At 53.5% G+C, this 17590-nt stretch overlaps 1 protein-coding gene across 13 annotated transcripts in view; it reads left to right on the top strand.

The window, feature by feature from the left end:
- Positions 1-17590, top strand: part of PRRC2B (proline rich coiled-coil 2B) — an 84195-nt gene that overhangs the window by 51779 nt on the left and 14826 nt on the right. For 9 of the 13 annotated variants that reach the window (XM_065928216.1, XM_065928221.1, XM_065928220.1 and 6 more), the window contains 11 exons: positions 1393-1586; positions 3940-4135; positions 8562-8778; positions 9416-11482; positions 12762-12955; positions 13523-13668; positions 14156-14297; positions 15764-15846; positions 16152-16340; positions 16486-16683; positions 17239-17325. In XM_065928216.1, the coding sequence (XP_065784288.1) occupies positions 1393-1586; positions 3940-4135; positions 8562-8778; positions 9416-11482; positions 12762-12955; positions 13523-13668; positions 14156-14297; positions 15764-15846; positions 16152-16340; positions 16486-16683; positions 17239-17325 (3713 nt within the window). The remainder of the gene's footprint in view (positions 1-1392; positions 1587-3939; positions 4136-8561; positions 8779-9415; positions 11483-12761; positions 12956-13522; positions 13669-14155; positions 14298-15763; positions 15847-16151; positions 16341-16485; positions 16684-17238; positions 17326-17590) is intronic. The other 4 variants (XM_065928224.1, XM_065928222.1, XM_065928219.1 and 1 more) reach the window with 2 other exon arrangements.

Here is a 17590-nt window from a genome sequence, read left to right as displayed (position 1 = left end):
TGGGCATGTATGGATGTGAAAGTTGGACTGTGAAGAAAGCCGAGCGCCGAAAAATTGATGCTCTTGAACTGTGGTGTTGGATATGAGAGTCCCTCAGACTGCAAGGAGATCCAAGCAGTCCATCCTAAAGGAGATCAGTCCTGGGTGTTCATTGGAAGGACTGATGCTGAAGCTGAAACTCCAGTACTTTGACCACCTGATGTGAAGAACTGACTCATTGGAACAGACCCTGATTCTGGGAGGGATTGGGGGCAGGAGGAGAAGGGGACAACAGAGGGTGAGATAGCTGGATGGCATCACTGACTCAATGGACATGAGTTTGAATAAACTCTGGGAGTTGGTGATGGACGGGGAGGCCTGGCGTTCTGCGATTCATGGGGTCTCGAAGAGTTGGACACGACTGAGCGACTCAACTGAACTGAACTGACTGATGTTCTTTGTGACTTTGTTAAATGAACTCAAACCAAGTCTCTAAAGTAGAGAAGGGCCTGATGTTAGTTTTAGTTGCTGAAAGCTTCTCGGATGGAGGGCGTACCAGTGACCTGGTGGTCGTCAGCGCCCTTCTGGCCAAGGAGCTCAGACCCTGGTCCTTCTATAAATGTTGTGTCACTGAAGTCTGAGTGAAGCCTGCGCCCAGTGTCAGAGACTTACTGAGGAAGCAGCAGAGAGTCAGGCAGTGGACGGCAGGGTGCAGCGTGGGCCTGGGTGTGGGGTGTGTCCCCGGCGCTTCCATACTCCCCTGCCCATCAGCATTCCTCTGGGACACTGCCCCCACCCCCAGGCTTGGCACTGATGTTTGTTCTCGGCAGTAGATTTCTTATGAATGCAAACATCAGTTATAATAAAGCTGGAGAAAAGAATGCAAGACTGGGATGGGGAAGACAGCAGGGGACTCCAAGGGCACAGTCTTGGAAACCGCGGGGAGCATTTTGTCTGAAGCGCACTCCGTGGACCGGCCCAGTTAATCCTCACACAAGCCCCGTGGGGTGGTTGCAGCTGTCATCCTCAGAGGGGCTGTCTGGCCGGCCTGACTCACATAGCTCTGGGTGGAGATGGGGGCATGTGGGCTCTCTTTGAGGCCTCGTCCACTCTGTTGCGCTGGGTCCATCTTAATAGACCCTCTCTCACCTGGAATTGTATCCCAGCTCTACTGCTGACCGTGCGACTTCAGGCAGCTCATCTAATCTCTCCACCCTTCGTTTTCTCATCTGTGATGGGGGAGGCTGTGAGCTCGGTCATGGGAGGTGTTAGCCCAGTACCGGGGTTTGGGGATGCAAATAGTTTAGCAGTGGAAGGTATGTGCCAACAAGAAAAAGCATTTGCCATTAAATATTCACTCAGCTAAGCTTTCATGAACTCAGCTGGCCTCTTTTTCACTTACTTGTTCTGTAGGCTCCCCTGAGTTCTCTGCCCAGGAGACCGCCAGCACGTTTTCAGAAGAAGTCCCCACAGTTCCTCCAGCAGTGACTCAGAGTGGCGGCAGTGAGGAGGGGCCCAGGGAGACTGGGTCCCCTGCGCAGGAATTCAACAAGTACCAAAAGTCACTCCCTCCCAGGTTCCAGCGCCAGCAGCAGCAGCAGCAGCAGGTAAACAGGAGACACTTAGCCCGTATTGTAAACAGGCCTGCCCCTCCGTCTCCCAGGCCCCTTCAGTTAAAGCAGACAACACCCAACCTCCTGTACCCCAGTCGCCAGCAGGGATGTGGAGAGTGGGGGCCTTGGAGATCAGCCCTGGCCTTTCATTTCTTCAGGTAATTCATCCTCTGGATGAAAACCTTTGTTGGTAGTTTGTGGACCCTGTTGTCTAGTGTTGAAAGGAATGGTCAGTGGTGTCTGAGTGGTTTTTTCATTGAGAGTTGTACAGTGTGGCCACTCTTCACACTGAAAGCAGCCCCGCCCTGGAGCCTCCCGACGCTTGGGGGCCGTGTGGAGAGCGGTAGAGAGGCATGTCAGCTTTGAGTTAAGGGCAGAGGTTTGTAGATTTTGCGTCTAACAGCTTTGGGTTCTGGTGCTAACGGTGCTGCTTATCTAGCTGTGTGGGGCCTTGGACAGGTCAGTGTAAAGCAGAAGGAATGAAGCCCTGACTCTGCATGGCGGTGAGGGGCCCTGCACGATGCCTGTAGACTAGTTTATCTGTAGTCCAGTAGTGCCTTTATTGGTGTTCCCTCAGTGTTCTTAAAATATTGAGTCTCTCTCTGTTTTGGCTGTGCTGGGTCTTCGTGGTGGCAGGTCAGCTTCTCCGGTTGCAGAGCATGGGCTTAGGTGCCCTGTGGCATATGGGATCTTAGTTCCCTGACCAGGGATCAAATCCACATTCCCTGCATTGAAAGGTGGATTCTTAACCACTGGACCCCCAGGGAAGTCTGGTAAATTATTGTTAGTAATTGAAAATGTTCCAAAATGTGGGTGCCCTGGGGAAACAGATCAAATTTTACACCTTTACTCAGAATTTTTCACCCCAGACCCTATTTTTCCTGGGCTCCTAGGAAGCATTCCAGAAGCCCACTGTGGCCTATGTTCTGGACAGTTAGGTACATTCATGGTGCTACTGTAGTTTTGTACCACGAGCAGGTGCCACTCCGTCACTCCTGGGCTTGGTGAAGATTTACTGCCAACTGGAGAGATCTCTGGAGTCACTCCAGCCAGACACAGTCGTAACAGCTGCTCTAGGGAAGTCTTCTGGGGAGGGTGGGGATGGGCAGTGACAGGTAAATCCTTCCTGAAGAGGAGGAGGAAGTCTGAACATGCCAGAGTAGCCTGAGGGAGTCTGGCAAACGGACTGTCTGGTCAGCTTCCCTGGGGACCCGGGGTCTAGACAGGAGGAGGAGCTGTGGGCAGAGCCGGGGAGAGCTCCGCTTACTGAGTGCCGAGCGCTCCTAAGAGGTGCTGGGAGCACCGGCAAGCCGTCCAGGGAACCCAGCCGAGGCTGGAGTTGAGCCAGCCGGCTGGTAGGATAGGGTGTGCCGGGTCAGCTGTCCTGCTTGTTTGACCACACCTGTGTCCAGCCAGGATGCTGGTTCGGGATGCACTTGTAAGGGAAGCCCCGGGGGTCATCGAGAGCAGGGTCTGAAATGAACTCTCACTGAGTCTAGGTCCTTGATTTTTAATACTCTATTGATGTGTTAGTTCATCCATTCATGCAATGAACTTTTTCTGTACCATGTCTGATGGTAGAGGTGAGTGGACTGCAGTGAACTTGGCACGCGATCTCCTGATACAGGGAGGGAAGCAAATGCAGGAGAAATACCAGTGCTGTGAGAGCCCAGAACAGGGGACCTGATCTTCCTTGGAACTTGTGGCAGGCTTCCCAGAGGAAGTGCTCTTTAAGCTGAAACCTGAAGGAGGGGTGTGGGTGAGCAGGTTTGGGGCCCAGGGAACAGATGGCCCAGCGTGTTTCCAAGGCCTGAAGCAGGCGGGCAGGCAGGTGTGTAGACTGGAGGCCGGGGCAGTCGTGGGAGGTGATGCTGGAGAGGCAGATGGGTCAAGACCCGCAGGACCCTGTAGATCACATGCAGCCCTGTGGGATTCCGGCTGTTGGATGGAGAGCTGTGGAGAACCCAGGAAGACTCCGGCCATGGTCAGGGCATCGGGGTGTGGAGAGTGGATTGAAGGGACAGTAGGGCTGGGGGTGGGGAGGAGCATCGGGGAGAGGTGCTCTGAGAGGTGTGCTGGTCACGTGTCAGCTCCAGGAGAGCCTTTGATCTGTTGAGCACCTAAGCTGTCGTGTGTAGTGGAGGAGCCCGAGGGCCCCGTGTGACGATGGCATGACTGTGCATCCGTCCTGGGGGAGGGCCCGGGCCTGAATGTGGTCAGGCATACACTGGGGCCTCCCCTCTCTGGTCTTCTGTCTGGTGGGTTTCCCCTGGAAGCGTGTGTGTGCGTGCATGCACAGCCTGTCTGCTCCGCAGCACCTGTGCAGCCAGGTCTCTGTCTCTGCCAGGAGCAGCTGTACAAGATGCAGCACTGGCAGCCGGTGTACCCTCCGCCGTCCCACCCGCAGCGCACCTTCTACCCGCACCACCCCCAGATGCTGGGCTTCGACCCCAGGTGGATGATGATGCCCTCTTACATGGACCCACGGATCCCACCCGCTCGGACGCCAGTGGATTTCTATCCCTCGGCCCTGCATCCCTCGGGTAAGCTCCAAAGTGCAGTGAAGGCCAGGGTATGTGATGTGGTCAAGGGCGTTGCCTTGGGAGGTAGACAGACCCTACCTGGATCCCAGTCTGACCTCTTTGCAAGTCACATATCCAGTCTGAGTTTTAACTTCCTTATTTACACAATGAAGGTGTAATAGTACCTCCCACAAAGAATTGTTAGGAAGAGACTTTAAGACTATGAATCATGCTGCTGCTGCTAAGTCGCTTCAGTCGTGTCCAACTCTGTGCGACCCCATAGACAGCAGCCCACCAGGCTCCCCCGTCCCTGGGATTAATTGTCTTGATTTTCCTATCTCTGCCTCTTTCCATTCTTTAGTGTTCTTTGTGTTCTCGCTTTTCCTTCATTAGTATTTCCCAACGTTTGTTGAATGCCATTTTTTAAAAAGTATCTTTTGAGGTTCTTAATTCCTGTCTTTTATTTGGCTTTTATTTCATTAATTTCTGCCCCCCCTCATTATTTCCACTGAAATTATTTTGTTATTTTTCCGATTATGTTGGATGCTTAATTAGATGACTAGTTTCTGAGTTTTCTGATGTATTTACATCTCACCTGATTTTATGAGCCACTGAGTTTTAAAATAACATTTTTATTATTATACAGTTTTAAATATTAGCCTGATTTTGAGTGATTTTTAATGATATGTGGTAAAATTTCCAAATACAGAGTTTTACCATCATCCATATGTTGTTAATTTCTACTGTGCTGCCTTTTGGTCATAGATTATGGTCTGTATGATATAGACCAGCAGTTACAATTTTTTTCTATTAATACCAGATAATAAATATTTTAGTCTTTGAACTGCTACTCCAGCTTTGCTGTTGTAGAACAAAGACAGCTATAGACAATAGTAACTGAAGGGGTATGGTTGCTTTCCAGTAAAACTTTATTTTTAACAAGTGGCAGATCAAACTTCACTCAGGGGCTTGAAAAGAATATATTTTTCTGTTGGACATGGTCCATTAAAGTGTGCTTGCTAACTGTGCTGTATAAATATATATCCTCACAGTTTTTTTTTTTTCCCCTTGATCAGTTCCTAAGAGGTGTGTGAACATTTTCCACCATGATTGTGGATTTGTCAAATCTTGTAAACCTGTCAGTTTTTGTTTTACCTACCTGGAAGCACATATGCTTGGGATGACTGCATCTTGTTTCTCGTATCTTCGTATAGCACCTTTGTTTCTTGGGTTTTCTACCTTTAACGTCTACTTTATCTGATGATAATTTCATTCCAGTTTTCTTTCAACTAGTATTCGTGTGGTATCTTTTTACCCCAACTTTTTATTGTCAGCCTGAGCCCTTTTCAGAGGAGAATATCTTTGTACATTTAAGGTGTGTCTGGTTTTACCCACATTGAGTGGGTAAAACTGTGACTTTAGTTACCAAAGTTGTTCCCTTTAGATTGGGGGAGTGGGTATCAAGTTTCCCGATTCTTTTTGTTTTCCTTCTACATTCTGTTTCTACTGTGAGTGGTTAGGTTAAATTCTAACATGTACCCTTGACTTAACAAAGGCTAATCAGTTTAACCTGAACCTGAGCTCTAATTCAGGAGTCTTGTAATTTTTGCCTAGAATTTTAATTCTTCCCTTGTTTTCATGCTTACCAAATTATTATCTTTGTTGTTTTATTCAATCTATGCTTGTTCAGATCTGCCTGTATGTTTACTAGTGTCTTTGCAGCTTATCCTTCTTTCTGGGTTCCATTTATTTTTTCAGAACGCATGTTCTGTCAAGGCCCCTACGAAAGTTTTTTGGCAATGCATGTTCTTCACATGGGGCTTCCCAGGTGGCACTAGTGGTGAAAAATTCACCTGCCAGTGCAGGAGACATGGGTTCCACACCTGGGTCTAGAAGATCCCCTGGTGGAGAAAATGGCACCCCACCTGTGAAATCCCATAGACAGAGGAACCTGACTGGCTATAGTCCGTGGGGCTGCAAAGACTTTGATGCAACTGAGCACTATTTCTCACCTATGGCAGTCTTTCTCTTGAATGATAGTGTAGCTGGGTGTAGAACTCTAGGCTTGCAGTTACTTTATTTTGGGACTGTGAAGGTAGTATTCCTTTTCTTCTGGCTCCTGTGTCTGGTTTGTGTTGCTTTAAGATCTCTTTGTCTTTGGTCTCCTGGAGTTCTTTCTCAAAATGCTGTGTCTAGGTATATATCTATATCTATCCTTACTTTATTCTGCTTAAAACTCATGGTGCTCAAATCTAAGGATGTATCGCTTTCGTCACTTCTGGGAGTTTCTCTTCTAATTGTCTTGTTAACTATTTGCCCTTTTTCATTCTTTGTATCCTTTCTTCCCAGGTCACCCACTTAGATTATTTGTAGTGATTGTGCTGTACAGATGCCTGCATCATCATGATTCTTCTCAGTTTGCCTCCAAGTCTCTTGAATATATGAGAGCTGATTTCTGTGGTGCCTTCTGGGAAAATGCTTGGAATTATTTTCTAATTCCATGTTCTCTCCAACTGTGTCTAATCTGCTGTTTTTATTTTATTTTTTACTGTCCAGTGGGTTTTTGTGACTGTATTTTTATTACTAGACTTTCTCTCTCAAATCTTTCTTTTTTCTTGTGTCTTGTATTTTTTGTGAGTTTTCAATTCCTCCCTATTTGCTTTTAATCATGTAAACCGTAATTCTCTGGTGTTTAACATTTTGATCTGTTTCTGAAGTTCTTGGGGACGGTGCATGATTCTGTGGACTTGCTATGGACTTGTGGTGGATTGCTTTCTCCCGATGTTCTGGGAGTTTGACTCATGAGTTCATTTCCGGCAGAGCTGTTCTTAACTTGGGGATTCGGTGTAGCTTGGTTTGAGAGCTTATCCCTCCAGCGTGGCTCTGTCTTTTCATCTGCCAGCCTAGAACTACCTTTTATTGTAACTCAGGAAGTTTTTGGAGAATTCTAGGGGTGTAAATCTGAACTCCACTCTGCTACCCCTAAGCCTGTGTGAAAGCTGGCACATGGCCGTGAATTCCTCACTGGAGATTGTTTTCCCTGACCTGACCCTGGCCAGGACACTAGCTCAGTCATCTCCCTGTCCTAAAGAGTGTGAGGATTTTCTGGTCTGCCTTGTAATTGAATGCATAGCCCTTTGAGGGTCTTTGTGTAAGCAGCACCTCCGCTGTAACTCTCTGCCTTGTGCTAGGAAACCCCATCTCTTGTCGGGAGGGGGTGAGGGGGTGGTGTTTAGGAACATGGCTGTAGGTTACTACATCTGACAGATGTGTCCCTGGCTCGTGCCTCTGGCCCATGGCTCTGGCCCATGGCTGTGGTTTCCGCTCCCTGGGGGTTTCCTGGTTTTGGGGAGCAGAGTTCTGCAAGTGAAGTGTGTGTAATATGTTTTGTGCAGCGTTTTTGTGATAGGAGATTTTTTTCAGGTAATGTGAGCTGCCATATTGCCAAAAACAGGTCTGTGTAGTGCTGAGCAGTCTGCCTACCTCATGATCAATAACTGGGTGTAATTTTAGGATTCCAGAGAGGGTCCTCGCCACCACATGACTCAGACCACCTTTGTGCCGGAGTCATATATTGGTAACCTTTGGACAGAGCATCCACAGCTGAAAGAAAGTATAAAACCACTGACTTGATGCAGAATCATTTTCCTGATCAGATTATCTCCGCTTTAAAGCACAAAAACATTGGTGGCCAGTAATTAGCTTTGTGAAATATCTGAAAAATCAGACCCTCTTTTCTACACAGACTCTGGCCCAATGGGAGGCGTTTAATGTTGTCTACAACATCCCATGTGGTAGAAGTGGACGGAGGCGCCCGAGTGAGGGGGTGCCATCTCCCAGGATGACTTGTATCTGGCTGGACCGAGATGTCCGCTTATCCCTGTCTCCTCGGGCCAGTTAAGAGTGGAGTGTCATCTGTGTGTCCGCTTCTCCCCTTCCCTGGAGAAAATGTGGATTATCACCATAAGCTCAGGGGCAGAAGCAAACAGAGCTGAAGCCCAGCCCCTTTCTGAATCTTCTTGCAGGGTTTGGAAGCAGGCAGACGCTGGCCCCTTGGTGCCTGTAGGCTCCCTGAAGTGTAGCTTATCTTCCCTGTGTCTGTGCAAGAGACCCTCGGGCATCTCCCGGTGCTAGTTGCCTGGCCTCTTAGCTTTCTGCTGCCAGCCATGAACTCTCTAGTTGGTTGTGTCCTGTTTCCATATGCCAGTTTTTTATATCCTTCAACATAGGGGCTCTTTGTCGGGAACTAAGATTGGACCTCCAGGGTCTTCGAATAGGCCTTTCAGATGGCGTGCCTGTGTGCTTTCAGAAGTTCTCTGAACAGATGATGTGAAGCAGGTGGGGTGCTGCATCCGTGTGATGGTCGGGGCAGCTTGTCTCCTCTGGGCCTGTGGGTGACCCATGGCTTGCTGAATGAGGTGACCGATTGGCTGTTTGCCTTCTTCAGGATTGATGAAACCCATAATGCCCCCGGATTCCCTCAGTGGGACCGGCTGTCGCTCTGAGGACCAGAGCTGTGTGCCCCCGCTGCCAGAAAGGAAGGTGACCACCATTGACCCCGCCCCTGTGTGGAGCCCTGAGGGTTACATGGCATTGCAGAGCAAGGGCTACTCACTGCCCCACCCGAAATCCAGCGACAGTTTGGCCATGGACGTGCATGTCAGGTGAGGCGATGCTTGGTCCTGCTGCCCTGCAGCTGAAGGAGGAATCTCGGTCCTCAGTGAGATGGGCTCTGGGAGGAGGCCCTGTCCCGGGAGACGCCGCCCTCGGGGAAGGGGCACCTTGGGAGGGACTGGTGTGCTCTGGGGAAAGAGAGTGAGATGAGGATGGCTGGGTGCTGTCACGCGAGAGGCTCCGATGGTGCCTGAAGGCCCAGGGGGAATCCTGGGGTCAGAGGCAAATCCCACAGAACCTTGGGCCAGGGCCATGGGGTGGGGTTGAACACGTGTGTTATGGCTCCTTCCTGTGAAAGTAAGGCGAGCTGGCTCTGCCGGCCCAGCACCCCAGACTCTTCTCGGACTTCCCGGCTCCAGCGTGTTTGAACCAGAGGATGCCCAGCTGTTCATGGAGTCCACCAGCCACTGATCATCACTCTGGACTCCAGGGGCCGCCACCAGCCCATGGCCCAGCATCTCTGAGGCCCGTTTAAAGATAGAGCGAATGTTCGTGCCTATGTTTTTTTTCTTTTTCTTTTTAAAAAAAAATTTTTTTTCTTTTCTTTTTTTTTTTTAACTGTGTTCAGCATGGAAACTAGGAACCAGGCTCCAATCACATTGACTGATTTTTCTGGTTCCTTTTCAGGAGTGAAAGCTCTTACTCTGCCTCCCCCGGAAGGTCAGGGGGCATGAGTGCCCAGCGCGAGCTCCTTGAGGAGAGAGGGCAGGAGTACTTGAGCGCTTCTGACAAGAAGGCCCCAGCAGACTGTGACTCCCGTGTCTCCTCTCAGAGAGTAGGCCAGGAGCTTTTGTTTCCACCCCAAGAAAATGGTCAGGAAGCAGGCACTCCTGTGAGTCACACCCCAAACCTCAGGTGCTCCCCACTGGAGCCTGACTTTGCCCCCACAGAGAAAAAGCCCGAGTATGGTGACTGGGACGTGAACCACCAGTCAAAGGTCACCGACCCAGACGCTGCGGTTGAGAAGGAGGTACCGCGGGAGGAGCCACCCTTCAGTGTCTCCTCCTGGGAGAAGGAAGGGAGCCCGAGTAAGCCGCCAGCTCTGGAGCCTGAGTGGACGCCAGAAGCCCGGGGCACCAGCAGCCAGCACCCAGAGCAGACTGGCAGGACCCGTAGGTCCGGCCCCATCAAGAAACCTGTCCTGAAGGCCCTCAAGGTGGAGGACAAGGAGAAGGAGCTCGAGAAGGTAAAGCCGGAGCTGGCAGAGGGGAGCACCCGCCTGGCCCGGGGGACGGGGCCTGTCCACGAGGCAGCTGAGGGCGAGGACCAAGAGAATGACCCTGCGCTGGCCAATGCGGCTCCGGCCACTTCGGAGGAGCAGGGCTCAGCCCGTGCCAGCTTGGGCCGTGAGACCAGCCGTCCCGAGGAGGACAACAAGCCTGATGGGGCCCCGGAGGCCAGACCCTCCAGGGAGGCCAGCCACACACCCCCAACCAAGAGGAATAACTGGATCTTTATTGATGAGGAGCAAGCCTTTGGGAGCCGAGGGCCAGCCCGGGGCCGAGGCCGCGGGTTCCGAGAGTTCACCTTTCGTGGGCGACCCACTGGTAGCGGCCTGTGTGGCGGGGGTGTCCTTGGGGCACGGGGCCTCTACAGCGGCAGCCAGAGGAGTGGCCGGGGCCGGGGGCCACGGGAGTTTGGGCCGCCAGATGACTTCCCTCGGGCCAAGCCCCGGCGGAGGATTGCCAGTGAGACCCACAGCGAGGGCTCTGAGTATGAGGAGCTTCCCAAGCGGCGGCGGCAGCGAGGTGCTGAGCCCGGGGATGAGGGTGCACTCCCGGAGCGGGAGGAGACCACGGGAAGGAAGGGCGACTTCAGGGAGTCCTGGCGGTCTGGTAGGATGCACCCCGAGGACCACGGTGGGCCTGAGGCCAAGAATCGAGGCCCCCGGGCCTTTGGGCGTGCCCTCCCCCCGCGTCTGAGCAACTGTGCGTACGGCCGGAGAACCTTCGCGGCCAAGGAGGTGGCCCCTTGGCCCAGCCGGGGTTCTGGTGCCTCCTGGCAGGAGCCTGGCCCCCCTGATGCATGTGGGGCCCGGCGGCCCTTAGACAGAGACTACATCCCAGACACCTACAGACGCCCCGACACCTTGGGCTCCCGGGGCTTCGAGGATGGCCGCGTGGAGGACAAGAGGGCCTTCTTCCAAGATGACCACGCAGCAGATTCCGAAAATGCAGAGAACCGGCCCTTCAGGCGAAGGCGGCCTCCGCGCCAGGACAAGCCCCCCCGCTTCCGGCGACTCCGACAGGAAAGGGAGGCCCTGGGCCTGTGGGGGCCGGAGGACGAGCCACCCCTGGCAGCCGGCCAGTGGCCGGGCCGTCCCAGACCCTGCCCTGGGGACAGGAGCAGCGCCACAGGCCGCAGGTCCCCAGAGCTCGCCTATCAGAACTCCTCCGACCACGCCAATGAGGAGTGGGAGACTGCGTCCGAGAGCAGTGACTTCAGCGAGAGGCGGGAGCGACGGGCCGGCCCCGAGCTGGACCCCCAGGCCGATGGCGGCCCCCCCGGGGTGAGCGCAGGCGAGAAGAAGGAGCTGGCCAAGCGGAGCTTCTCGGGCCAGAGACCCCTGGTGGACAGGCAGAGCCGGAAGCTGGAGCCGGGAGGGTTTGGGGAGAAGTCTGTTAGGCCAGGTGGCGGTGACACTTCTCCCCGCTATGAGAGTCATCAGAACGGGACGCCTCTGAAAGCCAAAAGGTAAACCAGAAGCAGAGTCCCGGGTTCTTTTTGTTGCTATGGTTCTGTTAGCCGGTGTTTCCGGCAGCACCTCACGCATGCTGTCCCGCCGTGTGTCAGGGCCCCGACTCCTTCCCTCTCGTTGTGCTCCAGGGCGACCGCCCGCCAAGGCCATCATGTGTGCGCACCTCCATCGTTGCCTCTCACCCTGCTCTCTGCTTCTCTTGTGGTGTGTTGTTGTCACTGTGGCTTCAGAACCGAGACTAGGGGCCCATCTGGTAGCCCCCTGTAGTGGCTGTCCCGCACCACTCAAGACTTCAGTCTCTGCATGTCTCCTTGGGGTCCAGCCAAGGGGCCACCACCACAGGGTTGGGGTCGTTCTCTGTGCGTGGCACGTGCTGAGCACTGGTCTGTTCCCCAGACTCCCCGGCCCGCGACTGTGCCAGGCAGTTTCTTCGCTGGGCACTGCTGGCCTCCTGGCCCTGTAGAGAGAGATGCTCCCTGAGTGCCTTTGCTTTTCCATGGAAGACAAGCAGTCCCACTGAGGATGCCCCCCACACACTTGGTGATAGCCAGGCAGTAAGCAGGGGCTGTGAGTGACTCCTGAGGTCCACAGGGCGCCTCTCTGGACTGAGAGGCGTGGGGTGGGTGCCCTGTGCTTGCTGCCTGCTCACTGCCCACAGCTGGCCTGGGATCAGGGTAGGGGCAGAGCCTGTGCAGCCCGCATCCCTGATGTGGCTCAGGCCCCCACCAGGTGCCGAGGAAGACAATTATGCTGCTTCCCGGCCTCCTCAAGAGTTCAGAGCACAGAGGCCTGGCCTGTAGTTCACTCGTATCTCTGAACAAGGCGCCACAGGAGAATAGGAGTTCTTGTCGGTGTGGATCTAGAGGAACTTTCTAGGGCCCAGATGGCAAGATCTGTCTTTACTTGAGGTTTCTGCCCCAGGGGAGTGGCTGTGGAGCGAGGCCTGGGCTCCCTCTGCAGCCCGGTTCTAAGCCTTGCCCCTTACCTCTTTACTGTAGCCCTACTGGGTGTGGTAGGCAAAGGGAGAGGACAGGAGACGAACTGGGGGAGGGGGTGAGGACAGAGCAGCTTCTCAGGGGCTTTGTTGGAGCAGTGGTCTGGGGTGGCCTCCCCACGGGCTCCCGGCAGCATGTAACTAGCCACCCTTTCTGCTGGGTGGAGGGGACACCAGGAGGAAATGACGGAGACGAGGGCTGAGCTTGAGTGTGTGCTGGGTGTGTATGCGGCTTCTTCTTGGGCCGCTTCTGAGCTGACGAGATCCTCCTTCCTCTCTAGGTCCCCAGACGAGGCCTTGCCTGGAGGTCTTGGCTGTGGCAATGGGACTGGCCACTACACGCTGGAGCGGGCAGCCCATGCTGCCTCTGATGTCACCGAAGCCTCCTGTGAGAAGGCAGAGGAGGCCAAGTTGGCCGCCCAGAGGTCAGGCGAGCATGGAGAGACCATGAAACCATTTGATCTGAACTACGGACGTGAGTGTCAGCTCACATCTTCAGGGGAAGAAGGATCCAGATAAAATGGGGGGTGAGGGGGGTAATGGCCACTGCCTTGGGTTGCTGAGTTTGCCCTTTCACTGAGTATCTTAGGTTCTGGGCACGTACTGGGTTAAGAGCAAAACAGGAAGGATCCCTGCGCTCGTGTTGCTCACAGCCCTGCTGCACTCCCGTGACAGCCCTGCAGCGTCTCAGTTTTAAAGATGGGAAGCTGAGCCCCAGGGAAGTTGAGTGGTTTGTCCAGGGTCACACTGCTGGTTAGGAGTGGAGCTGGGACTTAGGTGTGTGTCTCTCTGAGGACTGTTTTCTTAACTGTGACCTGTTTGGTTTGAGGTAACAGCACATTGCAGGGCTGTGAGAAGGGTGTAGAAATCCTCTCTGAGTTTCCTAGACCCTGGTGATGGTAAATATGCTGAGGCCCAAGCCAGCTAAGTGCCTGGCCTTTTGACCTGACTCAGTGCTTAGATATCACGTGTCTGTAGGGTCAGGTTATCCTTAGCTTTCAATAAATGGCACCGTCGCCCTTCCTTGTGAATCTTGGTTCAGACGCCGTCATTGAAAATTGCGGACCCAGCCCTGGGGAGGAGAGTGCGGTGGGCGCTCTGGTGGGCGAAGGCTTCATTGAGGTCCTGACCAAGAAGCAGCGTCGCCTGCTGGAGGAGGAGAGGAGAAAGAAGGAGCAAGCTGTGCAGGTACGGGGCGCGCTGTGCGGGGACGTGGGTCTGGGACACAGGGACACCTGTAGCCTGTGGTGTCAGAGTGTTCTGAATTCGGCCCTGGCTGGGAGAGGAAGAAAGGCATGCTTGTAAGCAGGCGCTGCCTCCCAGGGCCCACTATCGCTATGCTTCTTGGGGTAGATGGTGTGATTTCCTTGCTCTCAGAGGGTAACTGATCCTTGGTGACACCAGTTGAAACAGGCTGAGCAGGACCCAGACCTCTGTTAGACCCTGAAGTCCAGCCTACTCCTACTGTGGTCTCAGATCTCAGCCCACTGGGCACTTGCAGGGGTGGTTTGGTCGGCACTGCAGTTCCCATGTGGTTGAGGTCTTAACCGACGGTTGGTGAATTCTCTGGAGCAGTTTCCAGGTGTGGTTTTGGAGCCCACGGTCGTCTGCCTGGGGGGAACTCATTTTTCATGTCTGCTATCGAGGCTGGACCCTATCACCCTCTTCTCCATAGGTTCCTGTCAAAGGCCGAAGTCTGTCCTCTCGAATTCCTCCTCGGTTTGCGAAGAAGCAGAACAGCCTGTGCCTGGAGCAGGGCGACGGGCCGGTGTCCGGTAGCAGCCTGGGCACCGAGATCTGGGAGAGCAGCAGCCAGGGTAAGAGCTTGTGTTCGGACCCCGAGGCTCGGGCTGCCTCCCAGGCTTGGGGCCGTGAGCACAGGCACAGCACCGCCTGTCTGCTGGCTTCCTCTGCCGTCTGAGCACCACGTGCCGCTGCAGCCTCTGAGCAGATGTAAGAGTTTCCTTGCCTGAAGCGTGGTGGCGGGCAGAGCATTCTGCATCCAGTGACGGGAAAGAGTGGTCCCCACCCCGCCTGGCTGAGGTCGCTCAGGAGTTGGTTTGCCTGTTGCCCATGTCAGTTATCCTTCCTTCCTACCTTGAGGGCGAGCAGCAGACGACTAATTGGGAGAACAGGAGTCCTCTGCTCTCCTGTCTGTGCTGTGCGCCCTTTCCTTGCCAAAAGGTTTCTGTCAACTCCTTCCCAAATGCTGTCTTAGACTTCAAAGCAGACTAGGGTGGCCCTTAATTTATAGAACATGTTTCCCCGAAGTTAAAAGAATTTCTTATTCAGTGGTATTTTCCTGGTAATCTTTCATTTTAAAATATAAAACCATTTTAATTGAGCAGATTGTTCTTGAGTTCCTGCTTTGGGCAAGGGCCTGCAGGGCGGGCAGCAGGAATTTGGTGAAATCATCCATTGCTAGCTCTTTTATTCAGAGCAGCTGAGGCTTCCAGACTGAAGGGACAACCCCAGAGTCATGTGACAGACACCCAAGAGCCTGGTTCTGAGCCTGATTCTCTTAGTTCTACCACATAGCCTGTTTTCATGTTTCTGATTAAAACCTTGATTCTAACACATTTCAGTGTAGTATTGGGAAATTGTCAACTCTGATTGAGAGTACAATAGCCTTTTAGTAAATTTTGGTATCAGTCAGTTTGGTTTTGTGAGAGTGGTGGGTGTCGCAGCATAAATGTCCAAAAATACATACTTTCTAGCTTGGTCAAGCAGGGTGGACCAACTCAGGAGTCGCCCCTGGCTATTAAGGCTTTCCTTCCTGGATTGTGCAGTGTCTCGTGGTTGCTCAGACCAGGAGTGTGTGGATGGCTTCAGAAGGGCCCTGGATCTTGGAAAAGAGCTTGGGAGGTTTTGTGCACACAGACAGGGTCTGTGACTTTTGTTGGATTTTCAAGAATGGTTGAGCTAACAATAGTTGAGTAATAATCAACTTGACTCATTCAAAGACCTATAGAGAGGTGCCAATTTGCAGAAATAAATAGTTGACTTATGTGAAAAATGCTTTGTCACAGCAGAGGTAGTGATACGGAGTTCTAATTCTTATGAGTGAGAAGTTGCTGGTGTGTTTACCTGGAGCTCACCGTCCATGAAATCTCGGGAAGCTCATTTATGGAGATGTTTCTGGGAACGTTGGGAAGTCGAGTGAAAGTGTCAGACTGAGGAGGGAGGTGGTTTGAAGACTTGAGTTTGTGTGAGCTGCCTCTGGTTGTATTTCTGGCTTGGTGGTTCCTCTTTGAGGTCCTGACTCAGTCTTCCTCCTTGGCAGCCCTCCCCCTTCAGGCCTCAACCAGTGACTCCTGGACCAAAGCTGCCACTGCCTTCACCAGCACCGAGCCTGGCTCTGCTGAGGTGAGTGGCCCCCAGGCACCAAGCGTGTGCTCATGGTCCAGAGCCGTCCCAGCGGCCTGCCCAGGCTCTCCCTGGCCAGGTGGTGAGCCTGGCTCATCGCTGGTCTCGTCTTGCTTTCAGGTGTGTGGGAGGGAGAAAGGGGGGATGGCCAGGGAGTACCCACTCTGGGTCCTTGGCATCTGGCCATGCTCACAGTGCAGGGGCCCACATGTACCAGGGATCACGGGCTCGGGCCGGGAGACATGTCATGCCCCAGGTCTCGCTCTGCGGGACTCGGGTGCTGACTGGCCGTGTGTCCTGCACAGCAGGGCTTTAAGAGCAGCCAGGGAGACAGCGGTGTTGACCTGAGCGCCGAGTCCCGAGAGTCCTCAGCGACCTCCTCGCAGCGCAGCTCCCCATATGGCACCCTGAAGCCCGAAGAGGCAAGCGGGCCTGGCCTGGAGCCCAAGGCCGACGGCCACAAGGAGCAGACTCAAAAGCAGTCAGAGCCAAAGGTAACCTGGAGCCCGGCTCTCAGGGGCCAGGCTAGGCAGAAGGGCTGGTGTCTTTTGTCTTCTTTTCCGGCTCCCGGTTCCTTGGAAGCTAGAGGTCAGGGTCACTCCAGACTGTGTGTCTCAGCCTCTTTGCTTTTCTGTCAAGGATTCAGAACAAGGCTCAGGACAGAGCAAGGAGCACAGACCAGGACCCATCGGCAATGAGCGCTCTCTGAAAAACAGAAAGGGCTCCGAGGGGGCCGAACGGCTGCAGGGGGCTGTGGTTCCCCCTGTTAATGGGGTGGAGATTCACGTCGACTCTGTGCTGCCGGTGCCACCCATTGAATTTGGAGTCAGTCCGAAGGTGAGGCTTGAAGTGTTTCTTCTACCCACCTCCTCAACCCCCATTTTTGGTGCTTGGAGAGGAAGGAGGGGCCTTTCCTGGAGGAGCGGGGTGGTAGGTGCTGGCAGCACTCCAAGGGATGTTGTGGGGTGGCATCGTGGGTGAAGAGCTGCTGTGGGCTGGTTCCGTCTCACTGCCAATGCCAGGCAGGTTCTCAGACTAAGCAGGAAGCCAGGCAGAGAAGGGGGTGGCTGCCTTGCTTGGGGGCTGTTGGGGAACAGCTGGCTGTTTTGTTCACGTGGTGAATACTGCTTACTTATTTATGTGGCTGTGCTAGGTCTTAGTTGCGTCACATGGAGTCTTTGATCTTTGTTGTGGCATATGGCATCTAATTCCCTGACCAGGGATTGAATTCGGGCCCCCTGCATTGGGATCCCAGAGTCTTAGCCTCTGGATCACCAGGGAAGTCCTGTATTGGGTTTTTTGAGTTGCTGAGGCTATGGGTCCATTTCACATGTGTCTGCCAGAAGGTGAACCAGGGTGATTTCTGTGGCTTTGTTCCCCTTTTTCCCCCAGGACTCTGATTTCAGCTTGCAGCCCGGCTCTGCCTCTGGCCCCGTGGGGAACCCAGTTGTCAAACTTCAGGACGCGTTGGCCAGTAACGTAAGTCTGTGCTTCTGCCGCCCGGCTTTGTGGCCTCCGTCTCGGCTGGCCTGTGGGAAGAGAGCCTCGCCAGTGTGCTCTGGGGTTGGGCCGGGCAGTTCGTGTCTGGGTGCCATTTCTCGTTACACACCCGTGGCAAGTTGTTCCACGCCCTGGTTTTGTGAACTTAAAACAGAGTGGTGTAACTCCTGAGGTCTGGTGTATTTGGCACTTTGTGATTCAGAACTTTCCCAGTTGCACGGTCACACACGTTTGAGAATGCTGT

The sequence above is a fragment of the Muntiacus reevesi genome, chromosome 3 (assembly GCF_963930625.1).
Source record: "Muntiacus reevesi chromosome 3, mMunRee1.1, whole genome shotgun sequence".
In the NCBI taxonomy this organism is placed as follows: domain Eukaryota; kingdom Metazoa; phylum Chordata; class Mammalia; order Artiodactyla; family Cervidae; genus Muntiacus; species Muntiacus reevesi.
This window is presented reverse-complemented; position numbering and strand designations above follow the sequence as displayed.